This window comes from Leguminivora glycinivorella, chromosome 15 (genome assembly GCF_023078275.1).
Source record: "Leguminivora glycinivorella isolate SPB_JAAS2020 chromosome 15, LegGlyc_1.1, whole genome shotgun sequence".
Taxonomy (NCBI): Eukaryota; Metazoa; Arthropoda; class Insecta; order Lepidoptera; family Tortricidae; genus Leguminivora; species Leguminivora glycinivorella.
Window position 1 is genome coordinate 22,051,382 of NC_062985.1, and position 24,705 is coordinate 22,076,086.

Below are 24,705 nucleotides of genomic sequence, written 5' to 3' on the forward strand. Positions count from 1 at the left end.
ATATTTGAACATACGTAGAATTTATGGCAGTAACTCTCATGGTATAAATTTTTGAAATTATCTACACAAAATTATTTTCTGAAATTTCTTATATGTGCATTATTTTATTTATCGTATAGCTTTTACACTGGTTAAAACTTATTATATGTAGTTACATTCAATTAAACACTATTTAAAATTTACAGTTCTGCAGATAAAAACTCGCATTATTTGTTAAGTTTTTGAAATCTTCCGCGGGCCCGTTGTACTTGGTTGCATTGATAATGCTAGAGAATGCCTTTTGGCATAAATTCCGCCATTTGTACCTAATTATTTCTTTCTGACATAATTGTAATTTAAATTTGCTTAATTAAGTGCTTATATATGTATGCATGATAGACATAAGTAGTACCTATAGTACCGATTAGTACGGGTTTTACTGTTAGTACTAATTGTAAAATAAACAAAAACAAAAAAAACAAAAACAATTTGTACATTGTTGTGTATATTTTGTGCAATCCATACTAATATTATAAATGCGAAAGTGTGTGTGTCTGTTTGTTTGTCCGTCTTTCACGGCAAAACGGAGCGACTAATTGACGTGATTTTTTAAGTGGAGATAGTTGAAGGGATGGAAAGTGACATAGGCTACTTATTGTCTCTTTCTAACGCGAGCGAAGCCGCGGGAAAAAGCTAGTAAATACCTAATAAATCCTTCCATAATTGGTCCAAATCGAGTGTTTGTATTGAAAACACGGCAATCGGCATCCAAGCGACCACTTCGCGGCGATATTTGTCGAGACAACATTCTATTCGCTAGCGTTTAAGTAATCACGAGAGACTTTAGCAAGAACGTTTACAGTAAACATGGTTTACTTATTGACGTAACTTATTTGCGAGATAGCAGATTAAATATCTATGCATGCTGAGTTAAGTTTTCTGACTGAAATGACTGTCTGGCATTTTAACATTTTTTATGAGATAAAAAGCAAACGAGCATACAGGTCGCCTGATGGTAAGCGATCAGTGCCGTCCATGGAAACCTGAAACACCAGAAGGGTTATGGAAGGGCCTGATTCTAAAATCAATTGCTGTTTTATCCAGTAAATTTTAGAAATAAAAACGTGTACGCAACTTCCCATTTTGAATTTGGCCAAATAAATAGACGTTTTAAATATTTCCACGCGAAGTACGAGTACGGTATGCTTTGATATTGAAATAACATTTCATATTTCCTCTAAGGACGTCCCTTGTCAACTGCCTTATTATCAAGTCAATAAACCTGCGTCCACTGAATAAAGTATATTTTTAATCTTATACATTTTGAATCGCGACGTGCCCGCGGGCCCTTGTATATCACGTCCATACCCTCTTTGCACCGCTGAGTTATAGCAGCGAGGGCGGGCATAAATAAAAAGGTCTTACGTTTTTAATAACAGCCGGACCTTCGTCATATCGCCTTTGTTCCGTACGTGACCGCGATAGTTTACGTGCGCCAGCCTACCCAGACATGTAGCCCTGGTTCCACTACATAAAAACATAAAATAAAACCCTGGATAGCCGTAAAACGGGGAGGTCAACGAGCACTGGTCTATGCCTAAAACAAAAGACGGTACGCGTAGAAAAACCAAGCGACCGTCCGAGTCAGCTCGCCGATAGTAGACTCTCTCACGACGTTGTTAGAAGTTTAGGGCGCGCTTGTGCTCTGTGGCGCTGATATACCCGAAGTCAGCTTTTCGAGTAACGATGTTATTGAGAGAATAGGTTAAAAACATGAGTTTGGGGCTATTCTCGGTGTTTTTGGGCCACTAAATACGTTAAGGCTTACTATGAATTGGAGATTTACTTTTAATGTATTTACTACAACAAAGATTTAGGTTTGGCTTAAGGTATTACATTTTAAGACGGTACTTATTCTCTAATGACTATAGAGTCATAAGAAGAAAACGCATTGTGCGTTGTGTGTTCAGTCTAAAATCATTGGAAAAAAAAACTTTCAAAAGTTATCCTTATTTTATTACTTGGTACTACAAAACTATTTATTCTATTTCCTCTGAAATTGCTCAACGAGACTACAAACAACCAACCCTGACGGAAAAACCCATTATTTATATAAGTCCTCCATTCCTTCTAACCCCCAAAAGCCGGTCAAGCAAATGGTTTCGTTAAAACAATTCCGTTGTGTCGGATTGGTCGGTAGCCCGACCATATCTGCGATACATTGATAATCGGGACACCGCTAAACCGCCGGGCGGGGAGGATCAAATGAGTTTTGCTAATAAACTACACTGCAGGCTTCGCTTTAAACTATTTTTTTTATAATTGAAAATATTTTACTTCTGAACTATACAACTTCCGTGACACTCAAACATTATTTAAAATATTTTAAATGGGTTACTCACGTTTAATAATTTTAATTAGAGAGTAATTAAGCGAGAAATTTCGACATTTCCGAGGATATTTTTAACCCCCGACGCAAAAACGACGGGGTGTTATACGTTTGACGTGTCTGTCTGTCTGTCTGTCTGTGTGTGTCTGTCTGTGGCATCGTAGCTCCCGAACGGATAAACCGATTTAGATTTTTTTTTGTTTGAACGTGAGTTAGTCGGGAGTGTTCTTAGCCATGTTTCATGAAAATCGGTCCACTATGTCGTGGTCGGCGGTTTTTTCAAAATTTTAATTTTGTGGTTAGGTTATTAAGAGAGCAACGGCTACGCTACGCCTTCATTGCAAAAGACCATAGAAAAATCGGTTTTTATGTTAATCGCATGATTACAGTATTTACCTACTTTATTTAGACTATGTCGAGTTTGTACATGAAATGGCATGGAACACTAATCAAATGGCATGCAATGAAGCGATTGATAAAACTGCCTGAAAACGTGATTTACACGAATCACGGTACGGTACGATTTCCCATTACTTATAGGTAAAAACCGCAGTGCAGTCATTAATAGATCATGTAGTGCAAGATTTTAAGTTCAGTGTACCTACGTTAGACCTAGATATTATAATATTTATCGGGTGATGTCATTCTTCCATTGGGTCATGTTTTAGCTCCAACTTACCCCCCACCTTAAACCCCCTAAGTAACTATACTCGTATTACGAAAGCCGAAGGCGCGTAATAGCATCCCTCAGAGACTTCAAAACACGTGAGGTCGCAGGCCGAGCTGCGTGCAGGCAATGCGTCTACTAAAAGCATCTCGTAGCCACCGAGCTAAAATCCTGACAGCGAATTTCGACACCCAGCAAAGGCCGTTTTATTTGAAGCAACACTGTTTGATTCGACACTGAGTCTCTAGATATAGGTAATAGTTATTTGACGTTACGCAAATGAAAATGTGCGGCGCGTCCTGAAATAACTCGGCAACTACAACAGTCTTCCTATAGAAAATTGCGTGTTCTTATCAACTTTATCCCATGTATTAAATATAGACCATAGATAGCAGTGCCTAGTTTAGCATCGCACTGGCATCACTCCAAGTGATCAGTCATAGGTCGCGAAAGCGGGAATTGGCACCAAACTCGCTGGGAACCAGGCAAATGAACATTTTTAACTTTTGTTGCAATTGAATTTATCATTTATAAATGCATGAGATATATAAGGTCCTAATTTATTAGTTGCAGATATTTTAACACATGATACTTTACATTAAAATAATTAACTTTAAATATAAATTAAGAAATCTTTTCATGTAACTTTTTTGATTTCATTTTCCTAACAAAAAAATTAATTACAATTTCGTCTAAAAAAAATCATCATGTGCATTATCACATGTCACAATAACACTGTCTGTCATGTCAACAATTGTTTGTTGTAAATGTCGTAAAGGTTCGGCGGGAAAACTGCACATGTCATTGAAGTGGCCAGTTACAGTTAAGTGGTACGTAAAAGAGGTACTAGAATCTGTTCAATGAGTTTTCATTTAAGAATCACATAAACAGGGTGTTTTTACGTAGCAAATTTGTTTTTCCGTTTTCTCCAAAAAAACATCGTAAAAGCTATAATGTTTCACGGTTTAATATACTCCAGAGACCGAGTACTATCAGCTGTAAAAATATCTGCATCTAATAAATTAGGACCTTATATTATACCTGGGAAAGAATGTTTCCATCACTGAAAGAGTTGTATGTTTATTTCAATATCTACTAGTATATGAAGACCAATTACTTAGCTTGTAATAATATTCGCTGTTCTTGGGTCAATCAAGCTTTGAGAGATTAACGAACGTGACAATGAATATTTCACTTTTAATTTATTTGTAAGCTACATCCATACTAATATTCTAAATGGGAAAGTGTGTGTCTGTTTGTTTGTCCATCTTTCACGGCAAAACGGAGCGACGAATTGACGTGATTTTTTAAGTGGAGATAGTTGGAGGGATGGAGTGACAATAGGCTACTTTTTGTCTCTTTCTAATGCGAGCGAAGCCGCTGGCAAAAGCTAGTAACTATATACAATGTATATTAGGTGTCAATCTCGAATATGTCGCTAGAGATCTCATGCTATGGCTACTGTGGCAAGGTATATAGTATGAAATAATACTAAAGTGAAAATTCTTGACTGTATCAATACATTTTGAGTTAATATAGCATTCGTATTCAGACTAATACATTAATACTACAGCGTTGCTGTTGTATGATCGTAATAGTAAACGGTCTCCCTTTATACTTATATAAATATGAAGGTTTCCCCTAACCTAATCCTAAATAAATCATATTAATCGAAGCATACATAACCGTCTAAACCAAACTCGATCCCTTAAGCGTATATCGATACATCATCGATAGCCGCAATAATCGAGTCACCTCGTTAATCGAATCCCCCGCGACACAAATAGATTGGTAAATAAATAATTTTATCTCTTCGATATGGCGTCTTAAAGGATTACGACGATTCAGACAATGACGGGTTAAGGCCCGAATGACGCATAAAGCTATCTGTTAATGACGTCATTTGAATTGAAGGCGTTTTAAGCTGGGATAATAGACAGTTATAAAAGTTGTTACGTACTATTTAAGGTTTGTTGTTCTTCTGTTTGTATGCATCTTAAACACGGGGTTCCCGTGGGTGTCGTAGAAGGCGACTGTGGGTCCTAACCCATAGGTTAAATTGTGGCGTAGGCGAGAGGCTGGCAACCTGTCACTGCAATGTCAATTTCGTTTTCTTTCAACCCCCTATTTGCCAAGAGTAGCACTGAAACTTGAGTAGTTTCATGTGCTCTGCCTACCTCTTCATGGGATACAGGCTTACAGGCGTGATTGTATGTATGTATGTGTTAAATATGGGAAAAACTGTGAAGCTTTAATACTTTTGATAACTGACTTATATGAACTTCGCGTTTTCCAAATTCAAATCGGATATAGTAAATTATTTGTTCACTTAAATTGTTTTATTTGTGAAATAATACGTGTGTCTTTCGTTTGTCAGTATATTTTGATTATCGTCTTCTTTTTGAGGAACTTTAGTACATAAAAGCGGGCTTTTGTAACCTATGGAAGCTCGAAAGCCACATTCCATTGAATACTCTGCCTCTCTTTGGCTCGTAAAATATATAAAATTATTAAAATACTGAACGCTTTTCTTTATTTAAGTATCTTTAAGCATAAGCGTCATTCACTCACAAATACTGAGCGAAAACAAATGAAATAACTTTAAAGGAACTAAGCGAGCAACTTCGGCGTTCCAGATTCCTATAATTACCTAGACCGGTCAGTTTGAATTGCATTCCCGAGGAACGCTCACCGATCCTCGGGAAACAGGGATTCTTTTGAAGCGCCTTATATTTAAAATACCTTCGGATTGCGGGCGTGATTCCGATGGCTTTAACACCTGGTCGGCAAATGAGAAATACCTTACGCTACTTACGGAATACCGCGGCCAAATAGAACGAAACTCTATTCGTTTGTATGCTTGCCGATGAGTAAGGTTACAACTTTTGAAATGTTTGTCTTTCGGTCAGGAATATAAAATCATAACGAACCTTTCTTGTTTGCCTAATAGGTTTGATGTGACTACCATCAAATAATTAAATTACAGTCAGTTTGATCTTATGATCAGCTGATAGTTGCAGCAAACATTTTTATTGTACCAATAAGAGCCCATATGTATGTCGTAGCGGGTAAACATTTCACCACCTTCTTTCCTTCCGTGGGTATCGTAAAAGTTGACTGTAGGTTATGGGTTTTATTTATTGTGTTGTTTATTTATTGTGTAGTTGTTTGAAAATTATTTTGAACTTGATAGGTTCAGTAGTTTTTGAGAAAAATACGGAAAACTACGGAACCCTACACTGAGCGTGGCCCGACACGCTCTTGGCCGGTTTTTTTGAGAAAACAGGCGTGAGTTTATGTATAGCCAGCTACAAAACTCGGTTTTCTCGCGCACCCTATTGGAATACACAGGTCGCATTGTTCGCTGGATATCGATAGAATTGGATCCGTCTGTCGCGCTGTCACGTATACCTACTGAGATCCACACAGGTTCAGAAAATGTATTGCATCTTAGATTCCAACCAGGTTTTATATCTACATAGATACCTATATTTACACTTTTGTATCATGGAATATGTGGAATAGGTCAGGAAAAGGTATTGCATTGTAAATTCTAACTAGATTTTACATACACATTGGTGATTTAAGCACAGAATATATAAAAGTACAAGTACAGAAGGCTCACTCTCAACAACCTGTCAACGGACTGCATGCGACATTGAGATCTATTGCACAGCGTGAAGGTTGTTAAACTTCATGGGCCGCGAACTCGCGGCCGTCTAAAGAAACGCGGAGTGAGCCGCCCCTGCTTTAAGTAAGGTACCCGTGAGGTATTAGAACGTGTGGGTTATTATAACACCACAGTGACTGACACCTGACACACAATTCTGTGCCCATTTCTCGGTTGATAAGTAACATTTTTAATCAGCGCCAATATTCTCTTGTTGAACAGGCAATGAACGGCGAATTCAAATAAATAAAGCTCTGAGTTCAGAAAATATACATAATAATAGGTATTTTATTATTCTCCACTATTATTCTCCACTACCTAGGTTGTCTGGAAGAGATCGCTCTTTAGCGATAAGACCGCCTCTTGTTTTACCTCTTAAGTTGTTGTGTATACTTGCTATATTGTTTTCTGTATTGAGGTGTGCAATAAAGAGCATTTGTATTGTATTGTATTTTTATAAAGATATTAGACAGCACTTTTAATGACTGTAAGTAAGTAAGTAAGTAAATATTCTTTATTGCACCATTTTACATGTTATATGTATACAGAATGTTTAGTGAGACTGTGTACAGTAGTTTTGTCTGCCTCGGTCTAATGTCAATATTATAGTCCTTTAAGGCTGCTTGGGCAATCTAAGGTCCAAAAGTTATTAAAGGGCGACCTTTTATAAAAATAATGCGCCGAAGTGTAAAAGTTTAGAGGAGTGGAAACTTCGAGTGTTTTCACTTGACGGGTCATCGGGTAACCCTTCCCCGAAATTTAGGATTATTCATATTGTTGTTGGGAATTTTCAACAATTTTCATAACTTGTCAGGAAAGTGTTATTATCTATTGAGTGTTTACAACCATCACCGTTAGGTGTAGTAGCATCCAAATTAAATACGAAATGGGGAAAACCATACTCGCAAATAATGTTTTGGCTGAAGGTAAAGGTCCAAATTTCCCTTATTCGCGCGGTCTCAATAAGGGTGAGAGGCACCCGGAGACTCATAAGGACCTTCGAATGCAAATGTGAGGACGGAGCAGGGATCCTGTTCTAAAGAAGGATTCATCATGGCAATCATAGGTTCCCTCAACTGTTCCTTTGTCAAAGTAAACATCGTCCACGTGCCATACACACCGGCCCACAGAAAACGTACCAAAACGACAATTGGAATATGGTCCTGAAAAGCGTGAGCAAAATTGTCTTTTCACCGACGGCCACATTGTCACTTATTGCTTGGATTGTTTCAGTTTTAGGTGAAGTATATGAGCGTCCGATATACTCAAAATTATGTATATAATGAGAACTGTGACCGCGCCGGTATAATTACCTTAAAGAGACTGATTGGTTTAATGTAACAAGCAACAAAATCCCATAAATCCATTTTTTTTAGTTTTTCTTGGTTTTACACATTATGACGCTCCCACTGGTTGTTATAAATGGCATCGCGCTGTCCCTCTCACACCATGTTATATAACGTGGGGACACCATTATAATACTGTATGACTAAAATAAGATAAGAAATTGTTAATGATGATTTTATTAACTGTGCTTTTTCTTCTTTTCAGAACCTTAAGAATCAAATCATGACAACGAACGTTTGGGTAGAACAGGTGAGTGAGTTTTTTTTTCTTGCTGACTACTTTATATTTTATAATATAACTTTAAGGTCCCTAAAGCCTTGTACAGCGGACTGTAAAGTTGAGGTTACATCCAATTCAGCCTTATTAAATTCAGTGCTAATAACCGAAAAAAAATCTTTCACAAAAAAGAATCCTAAAATATGACAAATAAATCGGTTAGGTTATAAGAGGTAAAATACAATTAAAACTCATTGAAGCCCGAATGAAGTCCGATCCGTCAAATCAGACTTTAAATGACCACTAAATACTCGGTTAACCCAATCCAAGTTTAAATTACACCCATTCCATTGAGTGACAGACCCAGACATCCATCTTCTGGGCCTCAAGCATCAAACCCCAGATGTATAGCACACTCACTCAAACGCGCACAAAAGACGTCAAGAAAACAGCCTCATGGACCCGCTTAAACCTTTGACAAATGGGAGGAAGGGCCAGCGAGACCGGGCGGCCCTTTCTGCAAACGTCAACTCTCTGACTAATAGGTGTCGCCTGTTTTGTTCACTTTTAGGTCTCCGATAATACCAAAGGAACGTAATGTCTGTCAAGATGTCTCAACGGACGCTGTGCCTTCACATTGTCCGATTGAAGAGTAAATTGATTTTGACAGCGACAAGGTGAAACTATGTTTTGTAAATAGCGGACCAGAAAAAGTGGGTTCATTTTCAAGGAATTTATTTATTAATATTTTACACACTGGTTTTAAAGTATACATAGCTATTTTTCGTAAACAATAAATTGTGATTGTACCTATGTACAATTGTACACGTGTTAAAAGATTCTTTAGAAAATGTGCCAATATTTTAAATACAAATGACAATAAAATGAGATTCCAACTCGTGTTTCAAAAAAGTCCAAGGACGAGCAAACGAGATACAAATAATTGAAAATCGCGGTCAGTACAAGAAAAACATCTTTGATTCCGATTCTCGCAAAGAAATGCCAGCATTCATCACGAAGAATAGAATCACACAAAGTATCCGCCTAAATCGAACTAAACAAACAACCGAAGACGTTCTGTTTATTTTGTTAGCGAAAGTCGAGAACATTCTACTATCGTCGTACCAATAAATAAATCGTAAAGTCCGCTTGGTCGATCATAATTTTATTATTACGACAACTTTTACGAGTAGGTATGTGGACGGTAAAAAACTTGATCTCAGATAGAGATGGATACACGAATTTGGCAACAGTGAAAGAGATAAGGTTTGCGAGACTAATCAATATGTTGTTAAGGGGTAAACGAAGCGTGCTTATGAATAACAAGAAGTGAGTAGATTAATATTGTTGAAAGATTAGTCGCCGTGTAGAGATAATGCATAATTACGGGGGGCTCCTTGAAGATAAATGAGGCTTTAAATTTAGTAAATTAGGAACCAACTTAAGTCAAGATTAACTCGGATTAGTATGCGAGCCGTGGAAGTTGGGGGGAGGAATTTTCAAGGTGTATTTATGAACATGTTATTATAAGGAAAATTGAGTTGCGTTGAGTTTTTAGGAGAGAGAAAAAAAATCAAAAAAGGTTTGTTATTTTTATAATAGTAGAGCCACATTACTTCAACTTGATAATTATAATTACACGTAAAATTGAAAAAGTGATAAAAATGTAAATTTAAAATTGCAAAAGAGGGCAAATAAAAAAACGTCATCAAACCCTCTAGTGACCAAGGCCGTAACCGAACATTATATTGTTAGTCTTGGCTTGGTGTTGTTATATTTTGAAAACTTACTTTAATTTACAGTCTCGTCACTATATTTTAATTCTGTAATAAATAATATATGAATTAGCTCCAACGTCAAAATGATATTCCAATCCGAAAACAATATCTTACCTTTTGGCCCTTCTATTAATATTAATAAAGTGTAGGGTAGTTTGGAAAACGTGTACGAGGTCCGAGCGAGGATGATTTATCACCTGGGAGAGTTATTGTATGATGTTACGAGTAAATAATGTAATAGTTCAGTGAACGTCCCAGTGCTGGGCACATGGGCTAGAAATTTTGGGTTAAGTCCCCACGTTTTGGCAAAATGCAGGTTAGAAACTTATAATACTTGTACAGAGTGGGGCCTGTAACAAAGGCGAAGAATTGAACTGTAGGCTATTCTCCTTATACTGATCAACATTTGTTCAGTGACTTTTAAAAATTATGAAGTCTTTAAATTTTGACGACCGGTCTGGCTCAGTCGGTAGTGAACCTGCCTGCTAAGCCGCGGTCCTGGGTTCGAATCCCGGTAAGGGCATTTATTTGTGTGATGAGCACTGATATTTGTTCCTGAGTCATGGATGTTTTCTATGTATATAAGTATGTATTTATCTATTTAAGTATGTATATCGTCGCTTAGCACCCATAGTACAAGCTTTGCTTAGTTTGGGGCTAAGTTGATCTGTGTAAGGTGTCCCCAATATTTATTTATTTATTTATTTATTTTTAATTTTTCATAGAAATAAATATTAGCTTCAATGTACGCCATTATTGTTGTCATTGACGTTGTCTGTCACACTTTAGACTTAACAGAATTCGCAATACATTACCTCTTAGAAAAAACTTTCAAGGGTGATAAAAATCAAAATACAAGTTATTTTTAAAAGTCGCCGAACAAATGTTGATCAGTATAAGGAGAATAGCCTAGAGTTTAATTCTTCGCCTTTGTTACAGGCCCCACTCTGTATAGCAACAACTTTGTCAATCTTGGCTATTTTTGCATGCTGTTTTACTTCAGCTAAGAGTTAGTGATCAAAATGGTTGTATGCGATAAGTCATAAGAGGCAAACGAGCAAACAGGTCGACTGACTCCCCGTGGACTGGACACTCGAAACACCAGAAGGGTGCGTTGCCGGTTTTCAAGATGGGGGAACTCTATGTTTTTAACCCTTAAATGCATAGTGATGTGTATATGTATCATGCATTTCTGACTCTATTGACAGCATGTCAAAATTCAAATTTTAATAAATCTTTGTCAAAGTCATGCATTGAAGGGTTAAAGTTTTCAAGGTTTTCAATGATTAAAATTACTTAACGGTACTTTTATATAATATGTTTACCATCGACAAAGCCACGCATCTTTTTATTCTGACAAGATTTTGTATCGCTTCGCTCGGCTCGCAGCTGATGCCAGCTATTTCTTGCTCTGTAGAGGAAACCGTGCTGTCGTCGATTTAAATTGTATCCATGACGTACAGTCAACCAATTGGAAACCTAGGCCACTCTAAAACCATGTCAAAATGACAAGCAGTAAGAGATTTCTTACAATCTGATTTATAACGTCACTATGACATAGTTCTACAGTAGCCTAGGGTTTCAATTGGTTGACTGTACCTGTATAGCTGTCCGTTAAGTACCATGGTAGCCCAGTAGGCCTAGCACAGGAATGTCGCGAGAGTATGTCACACGGCTTCTTCGAATTGTATTAATGACATAAGGATAAGGATAGAGGGCGCTACGAGTCCTTGTATAGATTACTCATATGAGAGATAATTTCGACCTCGACAGCTGTGACCTGGGTGGCCGAGCGGATTAAGAGGCATTTCCCGCGATTGGAAAGTACGCTGGTTCGATTCCAGCCTCAGGCACCAGAGGACTTGGTCACTTTTTCTTTCATATGTGTAATTTATTTCGGTTTTAATTGACATAAGGATAGTTTGTCTATCTCGCGGCGACATACTCTCGCGACAATCTACTGCAGGGTATGGTGATGTGTCTGATGTGGTTGCAAAGTTACTTTTCAGTCAACTCTGCTAGCGAGTTCAGTCACCATCAGACATAACGGAGCGTTCAAGGCGCTCACAAATATCTAAACACGCCTCTACTGTCAAGGCGATCAGACGTATTCAGATATTTTTGCACGCCCCGGCCGCTCGGCGGCGTACATGTGATGGCAATTGTACCGAGTACAGGATTATTTTATTTGGACAACACAATAACTCGATCCATTTTTAATGGCTTTATTGATTTCGGTGAATTTCACAGGTCGTTTGTTTAGTTTGCTCGCCCGAATACGTTGATTGAAATCAATATTTCCTGTTAGCTAAAAAAATAATCCAACAAGCGGACTGGATTTGAAAGTAAAAATGATATTTTATTCGACATTACTTGCATTGCAAATCGTTTGCGCGATACCATTGTTTGATGACGACCGGTCTGGCCTATAGCGGGTGGTAACCCTGCCTGCTAAGCCGCGCTCCGTGGTTCAAATCCCGGTAAGGGCATAGATAAATAAGCAGATAATCTTAAAGTGCAGGAAACATTCATAATTTCAAGAGGTACGTCTGTGACAAATTGAAATAGTGCTTTAGCCAGCATTTGAACGAGAGCTTTCTGCTCCGCAAGTATAAAACTACCTCATCATCCTCCTTGTTTGCCACGGCTCATGGAAGCCTGGGGTCCGCTTTGACAACTAATCCCAAGATTTGGCGTAGGCACTAGTTTTTACGAAAGCGACTGCCATCTGACCTTCCAACCCGAAGGGTAAACTAGACCTTATTGGAGTTAGTCCGGTTTCCTCACAATGTTTTCCTTTACCGAAAAGAAACTGGCAAATATCAAATGACTTCGATAATTCCGAAAAACTCATTGGTGCGAACCGGGGTTCGGACCCGCGACCTCCGGAACGAAAGTCGCACATACTTACCGCTAGGCTACCAGCGCTTAAGTCTAAAACTACCTACCCCACCTAAAGGTATTTAAAGCAGCCGAGAAAAGAAGAAATTACTGCATCATTTTATCAAATTCGTTTTAAGATACTATTCTTCAGGTAATCTCCGCGTTAAAAGGTGTTTCATACGTGTCCTGATATTCCCGGGAAACAAAAGTCCTGCAACACCTCGCTTCGGGTTTGTTAAAAAATTGTATAATCCGCGCCGGGAAACCTTTGTTTCCCGGCCGCATTCTTCCTTAGATTCTTGCTTGAACTTTTAAATATTTCGCGAACAATCCGCCGTATTTCTGTCTGTTCTTCGCTTTGTTGATTATATATATTTTTCTTTACATTAACGTTGGGAGTTAACCATAGTTTAGATTTTTCTCGAACCAATTTTTATTACCAAGTGAATAAGTGGTGGTTAACGTTAAAACCTGGCGGGATAACCTGGACTCCTTTTTGACAGACTGGCCAGTTGTAGCTCAAGATCGAGAAGAATGGAGGAAGAAGGGGGAGGCCTTTGCCCAGCAGTGGGACACAATAATAATAATAAATAGCGTTTCATTAAGTATCCGCATTTTCAATAAAATAATGTTAACGTTCTTTTTTGTTGTTGAATACATATTTCATAATCTGAATCTGTCTGGTAAACTATAACATTCACAAGTTGACAGTGGCCTATTTCACTACAGTGACATTGGCACTTGACTCTGATAATTCTGCTGATAAGTGGCATTATTACTCAGCGTCAATATTTCCTTGTTGTACAGGCAATAAACGGCGAAGTGTCACTGTCTGCAATGGTCACTGTGGTGAAACAAGCCACTTCTCACTATAGTAAAAGCATTTGACATCTAAGGGTCCCCCAACATCTAGCGTCACGCGAGCGTCGCGTCGGGCCAACTGTATGGAAAAAGACGCCGCGAAGAGGCTTTCCCTTTCCCTTTTGATGGATTTTGATGATGTTAGCATCAAAATCCATCAAATATATGTTCGAAAACTCCTCTTCGAACATGACCCCTCATTTCTCGGCAGTCGGTTAAGACGCTACAGGAGCGAAAATTCTAAAATGGAAAGGAGTCCCCGTTTCAATTTGGGAATTATAGTTTAATAATACTAGTGTTATTAAATATATTTATCGAAAAAAAATTGTCCATTAAGAACAACTCAGTTAAAAGATATTGCGAAAAAATCTTTTAAATCGAGGTTCCGCTCTCGACTGTTTCCTTCTTCAAAACTTAATCAATCGTAAAGAAATTTGAGAATCTGAATAAAAATTAAATAATCTGTGTCGGACTGTTTGGTTTTTGTGGCTAATTGTCACCAATTTTGAATACCACACCTTTTTTACGCTATAATCAATAACACCGTTTTTGTAAATTTTTGATGGGCTCTAGCGTCTTTGAAAATGAGAATATCAAAAAACTCAAAACGGTCCGACACAGATAAATTATAATAATCTGTGTTCAAAAAATAATTGCTCTATCTTCAAAAACAAGGGAGGAAATAGTCGAGAGCGTTTGTATGGAGAATTGACCCCTCCTGTATAAATGTCTTAATAAATAACAAACTCCCCGCCTCACCGCGCATAAAAACCTCATTCCACCGAAATATACTGTTACTCTCGGTTTAACGTCGCGTAATAGACCTTACTATGAGGTTTTGACGTTTTACCCCTTATTCATAAAAAAACTTACGGTGTTGATTAGGGTCTGGAAGTACATCACGATACAAGTGCGAAAAAGAGTGGAGATCCTCCAGTCATGGTATAAATCGATACGTGTTACGAATTCCCTCCCTATTCGCACGTGTATCGTACGAGGTTTTTCAGTAGTTACATGCATGGCGCTTTAAAGTTTAGACCTGACAAGAAATGTACTGCTCTTCAACCTAGTTTGAGATAAATACCCTCTGTACTAAAATAGTACATTACGATACAAGTGCGGAAAAAAGGAAGTTCAAAACGAGTGGCGACAAATTAAAACACTAGCGCGAGGTGGTTAATTTCTTGTCAGGTCGTAATTTCGGAGGTCCATCTGTACTGAAAAACATTGTTCGATACACGTGCGAAAAGGAAATTCGTAACTCGTGTCGATTTAAAATACTCCCTTCGGTCGTGTTTTAATTTATCGCCACTTGTTTCAAACTACCTCTTTTTCGCACTTGTATCAAAATGTACTATTATGTCTTCCTCACAAATACAAAAGTCAACATGACAGATACTGACAAACAGGATTGAAGGTACGTTAGCGTTTATGAATTACACCATTAGTGCATTTTCACATTATCCGATCCGATATCGGATGTCGGACCGATATCCCATACATTACAGACGCTTGGGTTTTTTCCATTGAAATCCTTCTGACATCCGATATCGGATCGGGTAATGTGAAAACGGCTTTAGAATGCAACGGTATATTATCCCGATAGTGTAGTGAACGTTACGGAAAATTACATCCAACGTGAGTTTTGAATGATTCACGGTTATTTTCGTTAGACTTATATTGACCAGGATATAGACCGTGATTACCTTTTTGATTTTTACATACAGTGCATACCGAGATTGGTAAGAGAAGCCATTGAGATTCACAAATATAAAAATTTCAATCGTAAGGATGGCTTCAAACTATCAAATGTATGGAATCCAGTGATTTGTTTGTGTAAAAAACCGGTGAAGTCAGAATTGAACAAACGTAGTGACACTGTGAGTGTAGTGTGTTTGGACAGACCATCGAGTGTGAAACTGTGAATGCGACCAGTGGTAACGTTGAAAGTGAACGCAGCCGACGCGCGCGAAGGAGGGTAGATCGCGCGCTGTCTACGCAACTTTAACATCCACCCGCCTTCGTCAGTTTTCCGTGATCATGATGCATGCAACCGCGTCAAAATATCGGGAGCTCGACAAAAATCAACAAGGTAATCACGGTCTATATCCCTGTCAATATAAATCTTACATCCAATGTACCTATGCATAATCTGAAAAAGGCCCCCAAACGGTTACTTATTGTAAACAAAAATGGCATACATATTCCGTGACGTTGACGACATCGAGTTACGTATTTAATTCTAAATCGCGTGGTTGAGGTTCAGAAAAGCAATGGTATAAAAAACATAAAAACGACCCTAGCATTGAAACTTTCTATTTCCCTCATACATAAATGACGTTAAATAGGAAAGGGGACTTTCGCCCCGAATCCGGCTTTTAATACAAACTTAGTTCCCATTTTCCTCCCTGATATTATTACACATTCACACGTACGTTAATCGTAGTTTTCCTATTTTTTTATTGTTTTATAACTAAGGAGTAAATAAATCATTTTATGGAATTGATTAAAGGCTTCTAATAAATATAAATTAATTTAGTAAATGTATTTATTTCGTGAATTTTCATTTTACTTTAGTTAAAATTCATATTGTTAATTGTAATTTAAATATTATGTTGACATGTAAAACTGTAAAATTGCCCCTGTGGCCTATTTGCTCAATACCGGTATTGGGGCTGCCTTCTTTCGTGTTAGAGCGGGCGGCCAGGAAATTGTCACACGAAGGCGGTCAATTGAAAACTCCTTGACGATTGCCAGACGCCCGGGGCCGGGAATTTTAATATTCCTGCTTTTTTGTTGGACATTAGGGTTGTCGTTTGAGCGACAATTTTCATCGTTGGTGACGCGCTTGGGTGCTTTGATTATGTCGTTGTTTAATTATATCATTGGATACGATTTTTAAGGTCCCTTACCTTGAAAGGAAAAAATGGGACTGTCATTTCTCATTCTGTTGTCTTTTCTTTGAATTCATGTTTTGATTTACTTATATTTATTTTAAAAGCATAATTATACGTAGAAGAGCTTTAAATAACCTTGTGACTAAGTCAATCTGTGTAAAAGTGTCTTATAATACCCATATTTTGCTTATTATTATGATCAAAATATGCCTGCCCATCGTGCGCAAGAAGAATAACTTTAATTATAACATTATACAGAGTGGGGTCTGTAACAAAGGCGAAGAATTGAACTGTAGACTATTCTCCTTTTATCCTGATCAACATTTGTTCAGTGACTTTTAAAAATTATGAAGTCTGTAAATTTTTAATTTTCCATACAAAATAAATATTAGCTTCAATGTACGCCATTATTGTTGTCATTGACGTTGTCTGTCACACTTTAGACTTAACGGAATTCGCAATACATTACCTCTTAGAAAAAACTTTCAAGGGTGATAAAAATCAAAATACAAGTTATTTTTAAAAGTCGCCGAACAAACGTTGATCAGTATAAGGAGAATAGCCTAGAGTTCAATTCTTCGCCTTTGTTACAGGCCCCACTCTGTAAATCAAGTTACGTCCCATTTCATGTAAACACTAACCATATCAAGCAAACTCCGCACTTAAACCAAGTTTTCTCGACATTAACGCAAGCCAACACAAGGAAAAGGCCATAACACAATTAAATGGAATTCCTTCATCAGGAGCACACGACGTTACAAAGACGAGAATTAAGACTGCGTAGACGAATTTAAATTGAGTTTTAGGAACAGTAATTCCATCTAGCGGCGGAGCGCCCAAATAATAATTGAGAGCGTGTGAGTGGGTGCCAGTGGCTGGCATCTTTCGCTGCTAGCTGATTTAATTTAGTTTTTGTTAAATGGAGCTTGTGGTTAATAAGGACTTAAAATATTTTATATCATGAAAGAAATAAAGCATGAGATACTCTTAATTATAATAAAACATGGACAGTTATTATTTTTAAGCCCAATTTTAATTGTAATAAGTCGGTAAAGTAAATGAATTAACCACGACGTCACTGGACACGATTTCATATTAATTCCATATTAAAAAAATATTCAAATTCATTTCAATAGTTCTCAAATAAAAACTGTTTTGACTAGAAGAAAAATAGATCCTACATAAATTGAGGTTGTAATAAAATTTCAAACAAAACGGGCTACTAGTCTAATTGGCCGTGACGTTACAGTCTCCAGAACCCAGGTTCATATACTAGAAGAGTATGTATTTGAGTGTTTTGTCGCAAATATTCGTCATAAACGGTATCACAAGCTAAATGAACTTTAGAAAATAGTCGACTTGTGAAAAGTTGTTCTATATAATTTTATTAGGTCAATGGTTTGAATATCATCATCCTCCTTGCGTTATGCCGACATTTTCCACGCTTCATGAGAGCCTAGGGTCCGCTTTGACAACTAATCTCAAGATTTGTCGTAGACTAGTTTTTACTAAAGTGACTACCATCTGACCTTCCAATCCGAAGGGTAACTTAACTGGCCCTTATTGGGATTAGTCTGGTTACCTCACGATATTTTCCTTCACCGAAAAGCGTCTGGTAAATCATGTCAATGTTATGAATACTTAATTTGTCCAAAATGTTCTTGTTTATTTAGCGATGTGTTTTTCAAGTTAAACTGAATACAGCACACGGTTCTATTAACATTGAGTTAGCCGTTGCATCCATCTTTGTCGAGTCGAGTGCAAAATCCGCACTTTGGCCGGACCGAGCAACACCCCTGCGGGAAATCAGCGAGAAACTCCCTGGAGCTAGCTAAATTATTGCTTTTAAAATTTAATAACCCAACATTGATTCTAGAAATAGAACTTCAGAACAGCGAGACTTAAGATCCGTAGAAGTCTTGGTTTGATTAAAATTGGTCGAGGATTACATTAGGTAAATAATAAGCTTAGATATGGCCTAACTCTCAATTGATAAAATTGAAGTGTCGATCATTCATTACAGTACAGTCACCATCAAATGTATTGGACATACCAAAGCTTTTACAAAAACACTGATGGCAACTGTACATACAATATTTTACTTGTCATACCTATAAAAATATGTCGATGTCGACATAAGATTTCAAGAATGTTTCGGGGGCTACTTTTTTTTTCTTTGCTTTGAAAAACTCATAGTTTGGTATATTTTATAACTCGATACCAGTAAGTGACCATGTTTGGCCACCTTAAGTGAGGATACCAAACCATCAGAGGTAGACTAAACTAGCCATAGACTCATTGCCATTTCGTAGCCCCCCGAGTGCTGGCAGCAGAGTGCTGTTTTTGCCCAGTAGTGGGAACATAGGCTTAGGGTTCGATGGTTCGATTTACAACCTCAGGCGTGAAAGACGCATACTTACACTTTACAGTCTGACTGTGTGTGTGGAGTAAACACTCCAAGAAAGATTCCGCTCTAAGCTGCCAGTCTGGTGCCAACTTAAAAACACTTTTAGAAAATAAAATCCCGCCCTCCTCGACCCCTGTTTCTATTGACACGCCGGAACTCTAATAAGACCCGCAATTTCCGATGTCCAGGGCTGGAGCCCTATTCCGTTTTAAAAAAAAGATATTTGAGACCGAATTTAATCTTTGGAACGATCAAAAGATTTCGGGATTTAAATCCTTGGGATTAATGTTACAGTGCTGATTAAATGGAAAAATGTCAAATAACTGTCTTTTTGTGGACTCTTTTGGTAAATTATTTTCGTAGGACTATAAAATATACATTAAAGATAAGTAAAAGGATTGTTCACCAGTACCATTTTAATAACCAATTTATTTTATCAAGCTTAGTGCAATGAACTTTTTGCATAAGTGCACATTTTAAAAATGTTTGTTAACGCGCCCAGGCTAATAACCCTGAACTAGATAGGGCACACAAGTCAAACTACGTCCATTTTACAAGAGGGGTCATAACATTGAAGCTTACATAAGTAGGTAAGCGACGCCGTGAACACACTTCACCTGCCAGGATTGTGGTCGTGTTGCCACTTCCATATTGGCGATTAAATGAGTAATAAGTACACCTCAATGTCCATTGGACGGCAAGAGATTATATTGTCCGCAATATTATGTAAGCTCTAATGCCAATTTCAAGTCTTAAAACCAAACGTAGAACCAAAATGTCTAACCTCTCTTAGAACAAATGTTTTCACGATAAAATACGCACCAGCGCAGAATCTGTAATTTGTAATTTAAGAAACAGAATAAAATCCTTTTTTTTAATGTTACATTACGTACTAAACCTAACACTTTATTTTGTCCGCAGGAGTGGAACGACTACAAACTAAAGTGGAACCCGGAGGACTACGGCGACGTAAAAACTCTCCACGTGCCTTCTGAACACATCTGGCTGCCAGACATCGTGCTTTATAACAAGTGCGTACTATTCTGACGACCGGTCTGGCCTAGCGGGTAGTGACCCTGTCTGCTAAGCCGCGGTCCTGAGTTCGAATCCCGGTAAGGGCATTTATTTGTGTGATGAGCACAGATATTTGTTCCTGAGTCATGGATGTTTTCTATGTATATAAGTATTTTTATATTATATATGTCTTTCCCATCACGGAACAATGATGTTCCGGATCTTTGGGAGGCGTGCGCGGGGCCGAAGCCAACGCGTAGAGCCCCTTTTGACACTTTAATGAAATGTAAGGGGTACGCCGAGCGGATGCTGCCCTTGCCCGTATCATGGGACACACGCAGAGGCAGCACCCGCCAGGGTGTAAGGACTATTTGAGAGTTAAAGGAATCTAAAATGAACTGGGCTATTTTTATGAAATTGATGGACTAAATACTGGGCTATGGATAAAAAACCGGACTCCTGCCTATAATAAAACGGTATCCAATTTTATTTCCGGCAGACGGTGACTTTATTTATTTATTTATTATATCTACATAAATATACTTCACCTACACCTTCGATAGTCATATAACCCAGCCACCTTCAAATCAAAGGTGAACAGGCATCTTCTGGGCGAGCTTGCTCCATCGTAGGCCACGTTGTCGCCTCAGCTAGTCTGTGGCCAAGAGTAAGCCTAAAACTTGCGCTGGCCTTTAAAGTGAATAAGCTCCGTTTGAATTCAAGCCGCACTATTGCTAAAGTTTTTCATCATAACAATATTGACGATTGTAATTCTTCCTTTACGTTAGCAGCTAGACATATTTTTATCTTACTTACTTATATTGTTTACTAGCTTTTGTCCGCGGCTTTGCTCGCGTTAGAAAGAGACAAAAAGTAGCCTATGTCACTCTCCATCCCTTCAACTATCTCCGCTTAAAAAATCACGTCAATTCGTCGCTCCGTTTTGCCGTGAAAGACGGACAAACAAACAGACATACACACTTTCCCATTTATAAGTAATATTAGTATTAATTATAATGGATTTAATTTATGCAGATATGTTGCATTCGAATCATTAGTTTAAAAAGCCAGTCCTTAGAAATAAGGATCCAAACCACGATATCCTATCAGCAATTTTATTCCAAGTTTCTGTATAAATATCAATAACTTTATTTAAATTACATACTCGTATTTTGGATCTAATTACTTTAAACTACATCCAATTATATTAGATACCTAACTAAGGGCACGAGAAATTTCAAGTCATATTGTTAAAGTTTACCTCGCCAGTGATAACCAGTGATGAATATTTAGAAAATTAGAGCAACATTTTTTAAAATGCTCTTCAATCTCCTTATCTAAACTTAAGGAAAACTTACAAACAAGACTAATTAAAAGTAAAGTCCGTGACATCGACTCCAACTCCACAAACTAGTCCCTTCAACCTCAATTTTTTTCAATCACACCGAACTTTGTGCACCCCAAACTTGGGGTCTTATTGGATCTGTAACACACTAGTGTGATAAACTTTATCTCGTCGGTGCGTCCCTATCGCACTTACAAACAGTGCGAAAAGGACAGACGGTTTTATCACTTGACCGTCTGGTCCTATTTCCTTGTTGGCAGGCCCATTACTTCACGTTACTGTGACAGCCCGATGAGTTTATCTGGTAAAGTTTAACCCCGAGTTAGCAAAAAGTTATCGTCCGCCGAAACGGGGAGTTATAGTTTTTGTCTCCGGGAATTAAAGTGGCTTAACGTAACGCGCGGCGTAAGATCTTTGATATCTTGCGGCGGACTTTAGATTTACGGACCGGTTGGAACGTTTGAGATTTTAGGTTTGTTTTTATAGTAAGTAATTTAATAGAACGTATGAATTTAAAATAAGAGCAATGTGTTGCTTGTGGCTTTGATTCATTGATGCATGTATCCAATAAAGAGGTAGGCAGAGCACATGAAACTACTCAAGTTTCAGTGCTACTTCTAACTACTAAGGGATTGAATGTACCGTAATTTAAATGAAATGCCAGCCTCTTGCCTACTACGCCACAATTCAACCCATATCCCACAGTTGACTTCCACGACACCCAGGGGAAGAAAAGGGGTGGTGAAATTCTCTACCCGTCACATACGGCCGACTATATTGATCCTATAGGAATCCAAAATTAAATTTTGATTTTTTTTTCTTATCTTTATTACGCTTACAAACTCTAAGCCGATAAGGTCGTTTTTCCTTTCGTGTATGATAACTTTCAGTTTACAAGCTCTAAACAAATTTTCATTTATTAACGACTCAAGAATCTGCTTAAATTCACCTGTTATATTTAGGTATATAACGTAACCTCAGCATTCTAGCCGTGTAGCCGTAAATACCTCCTTTACCAAAACTAAATGCTTTTAACATAAGAGTAGCACACCAGCTATCTCGCGTTTAAACTTCGCATTTTCGCCACGTCACCCATTCCTATGCATTAGCCGTAACCTAATGGAAAGTAGACTTTATTTGAGGTGTGAAAAGGTTAATGTTGGCGTCTGTAGGACGAGTGCGCAGAGTCGCTCGAGCGGAAGAGGTGATAAGTGCATAGCGTAATCTAAATAGCATCAGAGCTAAACATGTTGGGTACAAGGTTTTATTGAGAAGGTTTCTGGGCCACAATAACGAATCTCCTACATTATTTTGTTCGCTGGATTCATTATCGACATAACTATTCATATTATGAATGTTTTGTCGACATATGTAAGTTTTCAACAGCGAATGATAGACCTACACATTCGTTGGCCTGTTCGACGACTGAGTTTTTCATCAGAATAACAACTCACCGAAAAATTTTTTGGTCGGCGCATGATTCTCCGGCAGAACATTTCAGCGGAAGTCGTTTGGTTTTATTGAGAAGCTTTCTGGGCCACAATATCAGGACTGACACTACTAACCTGTGTTTTTACTGATGGGTAGCACGCAAAGTCGTGACGAAATGTATAAGAGAATAGGGGCGCGTGGCGACCCTTGGTCCAGACCGTAGCTGTAAGAAAGGTAAAACTTCTAGTGTTGGGGATTTTTGATGTTACAATAACCATTGCGAGTCATCGTTGACTTGTTTGGGATGTTACTTTTACTGAAGAGTTACATGCGACAGTAGATGTAATCTAAAAGAAATAAACAATTGTGACAGGGGTGCGACCCTCGTTGCATAATAATACCTAGTCCGATCTCATTGGTCATAAAAGCGGGCAACTTTGTCAGTGTGGTAGAGACTTTTGAGTCAGGTAAGACTCGTAACGGCTATTTATACTTAATTTAAAGCATTTATTACATTTTTTATTCCTAGAATCCTCTCTTGACTGTAAACTATCCAACTCTTCCTCAAATATGGTCTCTTGCTACTCCAGGAATAACATACGATACCTTTGATAGTCTTTGAAAGTCAGTTTTCATATTAATGTTCCCGTTTTCTTTGTGCTATTATTACCTAAGCAATATCCTTTGGCCTTCGCGGTAAAAACATAAAGCTCTATAAACAAAGTACATCCCGTGCTACATTTTAGCGCCAAAACAGCTTAACCAACTCGTTTAACGCTTTCTCGGGGTCGTAAAATAGCTTTAAAATATGGGTAGATAAAGTATAATGTACTTTAAAATGTGTCGTGTAACGTGAACTATGCAGAATGCCTTCCGTTTTATTTAGAGATAGTATGAACGTTTTAATGCACCTGTGACATGGCTGAGAGCTCTTGGTTTTTACTTTATATTTAATATTTTAGTGGCGTGTCGGGAAATGTTTCGCTATTATTAGTTACAATGTTGAGTTGAAGTTTTCTGTCAGCACACTTAGACATTATTTTTTAATGGTTTAAAAAATCGCGTCGCTGGAAAGCCAGTGTACGTTTTAAACCCAAAATCACTAGTATGATTACCCGATGATAAAAATGCCACTTAAAAACATAAATGTGTAGATATAACAATTGTAGTTGCAAATATATAACGGAAATAGGTACTTACTCAAATATCCCACTAAGTACCTAAATTAAATTTGTAGTAATAGAACGAAAGGACATTTATTTCAAAGGTATGACTGAGATTGCTGTCTGAGTATAATGAGTTTAAGAATGTCCAGATTTGAACAATTATAATCAAAGTATATTTTTTTTAATTCCTAAGTAGTTATCTTTTCACATCAATTGGCCACCAAATATATCTAAACCTAGGGTAACTTTTGTCCAAAAACATTGCACATATAACATTGTATTTCTCGTCATCAAAGCAAGGTTAGTTTATGACGAAACAGTTTCTTCATTACCAGCCTTCAGCTAAAAGCTAGTCCACAGGCTGCACCTGCCCTTAAAAGCCTTTTTCTCGAATATTAAGTTTATTTTTAATGGATGACAGCGTGACCCAAATTTCTCGAGACAATTTTCGTTGTTTAATAATGCGGCTTCGGCTTTTAGGAGTCAAGCCAAGTGTACATTAGGTTGAACTCGATTCTTTAGACGCGTTTTTATATTGACGAAGTCAATGGAGCTAAAAATACCTTAACATCGTTTTTCGTGCATATTGCTGGATTTTTTTATAAAATCAGGCGCTTTTGTTAAAGGAAAATGAGACCTGATGGTTTACCGGTTG

At 37.7% G+C, this 24,705-nt stretch overlaps 1 protein-coding gene across 1 annotated transcript in view; it reads left to right on the forward strand.

Moving 5' to 3' along the window:
* LOC125234272 (acetylcholine receptor subunit alpha-like 1) overlaps window positions 1-24,705 on the forward strand; it is a 475,879-nt gene that overhangs the window by 436,846 nt on the left and 14,328 nt on the right. Inside the window, exons 4-5 of the mRNA XM_048140490.1 lie at window positions 8,257-8,301; window positions 20,016-20,125. Of these exons, the coding sequence (XP_047996447.1) occupies window positions 8,257-8,301; window positions 20,016-20,125 (155 nt within the window). The remainder of the gene's footprint in view (window positions 1-8,256; window positions 8,302-20,015; window positions 20,126-24,705) is intronic.